We start from the raw sequence: 5,094 nt of genomic DNA, 5'->3' as shown, positions 1-5,094 counted from the left end.
CAGGACATAGTCATTTTGTGGAGACTGTATTGTTCTCCCATTTTAAGCTTTATACTGACAATTTTTTAATTCGTTATTTCCTTAGCAATTCTAATTGATAGGGGCAAAAATGAGATTTTTCATTTCTGTTAACAGTCCAAATATAATCAGTTAGTTCTGAAGCTCAGAACGTCCCTTGCTTTTTTTCTACCCCAGTTTAGAGGCCCTGAACTTTTCAGCAATTTGAGATACATCTGAGTTACACACGTAACTGCATTTTTATAGTTAACATTTTAGATTTGATCTTACATAAGCTGATTCTGTATCTGAATTCCGTGAAACAAAAGGAATCTTTATTGAGGGAGAAGTTGTTGTGGTTCTTCCTCTTTCCCCCCCAAGCATTTCTGACCATGAATATAATACCAGTAGTAGTGGTAAAATGCCTCTCCTTCCCCCTCGCTACCTCATCTTCAGTCTGTGGTAATTTTTCTTGGAAAATAACAATACTGCACATAATGTTTAACAGAGTATTAAAGATGGTTTTTATTATAATTTAAATCCATGTTTTAAGCTACCAACTTTGATGCTTGGATTTAAAGTTACTTCACGGGAAGAATGTAGATGCATAAGAAACCATTCTCTTGTAATGCATTCTGCCACTTCCCTATTACCCCGCTAGCAACTCTTAATTTTGTTCTACAATGAAACTTCTCTTGTACTTGAGCAAATTGCTGGGAAGGATTTGTAAGCAAAGATCTGGTTTATTTTGCAGGAAAATGACCACCTCAGAACTGTTTTTATGGGATTTCTGAGTCTTTGGAGGCTTGCCTTTACGGCTGCACATGTTGGGCAGACCTTGAGAACCGTACTTTGCAGTCATATGGACCAAAACAAAAATGGGGGAGGAAAAAGACGCCATTTCTGGTGAACAGACTGTTAGCTCACCTAAACACCTATAGGTCAGGGGTACGAGATCCGTGTTGAGGGCTCTTCCTAGAACCAACCTGTTCAGCCATCCTTGATATCTGAAATCTCAGATGTTTTCTAGAGATTTCACTCTTCGTAGTTTTTTTTTCCTGTTCTTGCCCATCGCTACAGTGTACAAACTCCTGCAGTGTCTTTTCTTTTTTCTAAAAAAGTAACAGCAGTTCCTTCTCTTTAGTGAGTATTATTTAAATGTTAAATCAGCATAGTGTAGCTTTAGGACTGTCTGTAGGGTATCTAGTTTCTCACGATGGGCAGATGTGACATTCCAGATTCTTATTAAATAGATTAAAAAGAAAAATAATTGTTTCATTGAGCAGGACATTAAGACATGTCTGCTTACTTTTTTTTAATCTCCTTTGGGGGATTTTGATGGTAAAAATATTTTTTTTTGTTATTGCTTTTGAATACTTGTGTAGCCAGTTAAATCAGGCTGCTTAAGTTTTCCTTTATTAATGTTTTTGCTTCTCCTGAGAGAATATTCATTTACTTTGTTACTGAATTTTAAAGAGAACAAAGAGAGAGCAATTTTGTGGAAGGATCTGCCTTGTACTGATTAAGACTTTAAGGCATAAATCTTTAAGCCTCCTACTCTAAATTTCAAAAATAGAGCACAGTAAATAGCTTGAGAGAATCTGAAAATACCCGTTTTTAGTGAGCAGCTGGCTCACAGTGAAAGTGGTGGTCGACCTATATGCTCACATATACCTTGATACTTTGAATCAGAGTTTATTTTTCCATCTGAAGCATTGTTTATGAAGGTCCCACAAAGCAGGTTTTATGTTTTAAAGTATGTGTAAGACTGAATCATCAAATAACTTACAGTTTGAATAATATTTTTTTTTTTTTTTTTTTTTTTTTTGCAGGCTGATGACAGCAAAACATCAGTGAGGGATCGATTTAATGCAAGACAGTTTATGTCATGGTTACAGGATGTTGATGATAAGTTTGACAAATTAAAGGTACCCTTCTTTTTGTCTTTCCACTTTAAAAAAAAAAAAACCCTCTAATGTCACTAGGAAGACCAGATAAATAAATAATAGGTTTGTATGCACTATCATAGGCTATTGTAGAGGTTTTCAGGGCAACATAAAGGAGGGTCTAGGAGTATAAAAAACTAACCTTTGTTTGTTGTATAGCTTAATGGGATCATCTGCGAATTTCTAAATACATAGTGGGGAAATTACTACCACCAGAGAGGCTCCTAGATATTTTTTTCTACTTTCAAACCTGTAGCAATATTTTTTCAACTACTGAAGTAACATCTTTCTCAATTTTAAAATAGACATGCCTTTTGATGAGGCAGCAGCACGAAGCAGCGGCTTTAAATGCGGTACAGAGACTGGAGTGGCAGCTTAAACTACAAGAACTCGATCCCGCTACGTACAAATCTATCAGCATTTATGAAATTCAGGAGTTTTACGTTCCTCTTGTTGATGTTAATGATGACTTTGAATTGACGCCAATATGACAACTAGCATCTTCTGGCTCACCCTTTCCCTTGGACAAGTAGAAATTGAGGTGCAGTGATACACAAAGGTATTTTTCTTTTAAGACAGAGCACTTAATTCTGTGGAATACTTCCTTTCTCAATAATTCAGGTGTTCCTTCAGAGAAGTGTGGCACGGGCTCTTGCTCAAACACAGAAGACGGATGCTAATTTTGAAGTCAGTTTCCTGGTAAATGCCATTATCTGTATTTTAAAATTGCCTATAGCTTTGGGGCTTATTGCTGAAAAAGACGACGAAATGTGGTGAGTTAACAGCGCTGGAAGCTGTTAATAGCTAAAACAGCCACCAAAAAACAAATGATACTTAAAATCTGCTATAAAGCTTTGTATTATGAAACTTCAGTAACAGTTGAACTCCCACAGAAAAGTAATGAAAAAGCCTGTGGAAGAAAGTGTAAGACTTGGAGGAAAATAGTCTATTAATCTTATTATATTTTGTAAATTGCTGTACAGTCTTCTTTTTGGAAAAAGATGTAATATTGTCTTCATTTTTAAATAATTTATTTTATACATATTGTGCAAATGTAAATAGTCTTGTAATTAATGTTCAAACCTGTATAAAATAGATATTTTAACTGTAAAACTGTTTTTGTCTAATGTTTTATTGGACCAAAGTTGTAGTTTTTATTAAGTGTAGTGTGTTCCTGGTTGGCAGTTCTTTTTTGTATGGCATGTGTTTGGTTTAGCTGCTTGTTTCATCGCCATGACTGTAAAAGAATTGAAACTGAACTGTATTGCATGCTCCACAGAACTCTTAACGCCTTTACTTCGATAACTGATACCTAAACAACTGTAATATTTACAAAGTCATATTTCATATTAGTCTGCTGTTGTAATGCCATACTTACGACTTACTATACTGAAAATATTTTTGTGTAAAACAAAAAAAACCCCTTTTGCTCTTATATGGTGGTCTCGTAATAGAGCCTATTTTTTCCAACAAAATGCCTTTGAATGAAAATTCTTAAATTGTATATTGTCTATTTTAATATTAATCTATGGAAGGATATGTAAATAGTTGTAAATATAATGTTTAATAAATTTTATTGGTCATGTTATTAGTTTGAATTTCTTAATATTGTAACACAAATCTTAGCATTCCTGAAATAGGTAGGGAGGCTCAATGAAACTAAAAAAAAATTCCCGTGTTGTGAAATTTAACGCTCTTTTATTCTTAGTGCTGTTAATGAGCAGACGGTCAATTATTTATTAGATATTCATGAAAAAGATTTGTTACCCTCTAGTCCATAAATTATTCAGGAATGCTTGGGATCCGATGTCTGCGAAATTACTTCTGAAAGAAACGGGGCTTAGGCAGAGCACCTGGTTACCCGGGAAAGAGGTTTAAGGTACTGGATCTGAACTGATTTTTTTAATTACTAGATGAACTGCCCCAGAGTAGTTACGCCTTCGGCTTGTGTGAACGCCCAGGGCACCTTTCTTGTGATGGAGAGCAAACGGGCATCGAAGAAGAGGCTGTACGGACGATGGGCGCCGTCCCGGGTGCACATCGCTGCTAGTTCCAATCAAGAATAAAGTAACAGCAGCTGCCCTGTAGCTATTTCCCACACACACACACACTTTTAATTTGTTAAGTATCCGTGGAAGGGGAAGCTGCTCCTGCTGCTATACAGGAATGTCTTCCTGATACCACTCAGAATTGGAGAGGTACTGAGGAAAATGTAAATGTGATATTCTTCTGAAAGTAAAACACTCCTCTGAAAGTAGATTTAAAATTTTACAATACAGAAATCTGAGCTACCTGCTTAAAAGGACAAGGGTAAAAAAAATGGGTAAAGCTGCAAGGTGTTAACAACTAGTACGTGGGTACGAGTGTATGTCCATCAGACGCTTAGAGTAGTAAGAAGTAACGTATGTATCTGGCAATGGGAGACCCTGATGCAGACTTTTGGAAGCGTGGCGTGTGAGTAACGAAGAGCGTTTCATAAAGAACAGAAACAACGAGCCGGGTTGCAGGGGCGTTGGCTGCGCTAGGCCAGACACGGGTGACAGCAGCCCTGGGGATGGAGGCGGCAGCTGGAGCCAGGTGGGGCCAAACGTGGTGCCTCAGGGCGTGCGCAGGGGGCGGGGGGGTGTCGGGGCCTGCCCTGGCAGGAGCCCTGGGGAGGCCCTGGGGTGCCGAGGCACCTCTGTGCCCCGCACGGCAGTGGGAACAGCCCCACGGGTCTCGCAGGGCCAGGAGGAGGGTGAGGGTTCAAGTGCATTTGCCGTAAAACAAAGTTCATCGGCAGAGGCAGCGCTGTGATGATTTAAAAATGCTTTGGCAGCATCCGATCTTAGAAGAAGATCTTAAGACAGATGTTTCTTAGGGCTAGCCTGTGTTTCCTTCACAAGGAGAGATGATTTCCTGTTACCCGGGTCTGTGAAACAGATTTTTGGGTTTTTTTTTTTTCCTCAATTGCAACTTGGTGAAAAAAACGAGTTGCTGAAAGCAAGGGGACCGTCCCAGTGCCTCAGTCCCCGAGACAATGGTCTCCGGGCGTCTCTGGTTTGAAGCCCCAGGGTTTGTTCTTCCAAGTTTGCTCCGTGGGGCGATACCTCGCGGGGCGCTGAAGGGCCCCCTGCCGCCGACTCCCCTCAGCAGAGCGGTGCGCGGGGGG

At 39.1% G+C, this 5,094-nt stretch overlaps 1 protein-coding gene across 4 annotated transcripts in view; it reads left to right on the top strand.

The window, feature by feature from the left end:
- ANKRD12 (ankyrin repeat domain 12) overlaps positions 1 to 3,531 on the top strand; it is a 49,235-nt gene extending 45,704 nt beyond the window's left edge. For 2 of the 4 annotated variants that reach the window (XM_009646215.2, XM_035901630.1), the window contains 2 exons: positions 1,830 to 1,925; positions 2,249 to 3,531. In XM_009646215.2, coding sequence (XP_009644510.1) covers positions 1,830 to 1,925; positions 2,249 to 2,434 — 282 coding nt within the window. In that variant the 3' untranslated portion in view covers positions 2,435 to 3,531. Of the gene's footprint in view, positions 1 to 751; positions 946 to 1,829; positions 1,926 to 2,248 lie in introns of those variants that run through there. The other 2 variants (XR_004842937.1, XM_035901629.1) reach the window with 2 other exon arrangements.
- The last annotated feature ends 1,563 nt before the right edge of the window (positions 3,532 to 5,094 follow it).

Source organism: Egretta garzetta, unplaced genomic scaffold (genome assembly GCF_000687185.1).
Source record: "Egretta garzetta isolate BGI_Z169 unplaced genomic scaffold, ASM68718v1 scaffold259, whole genome shotgun sequence".
NCBI classification, from domain to species: domain Eukaryota; kingdom Metazoa; phylum Chordata; class Aves; order Pelecaniformes; family Ardeidae; genus Egretta; species Egretta garzetta.
This window is presented reverse-complemented; position numbering and strand designations above follow the sequence as displayed.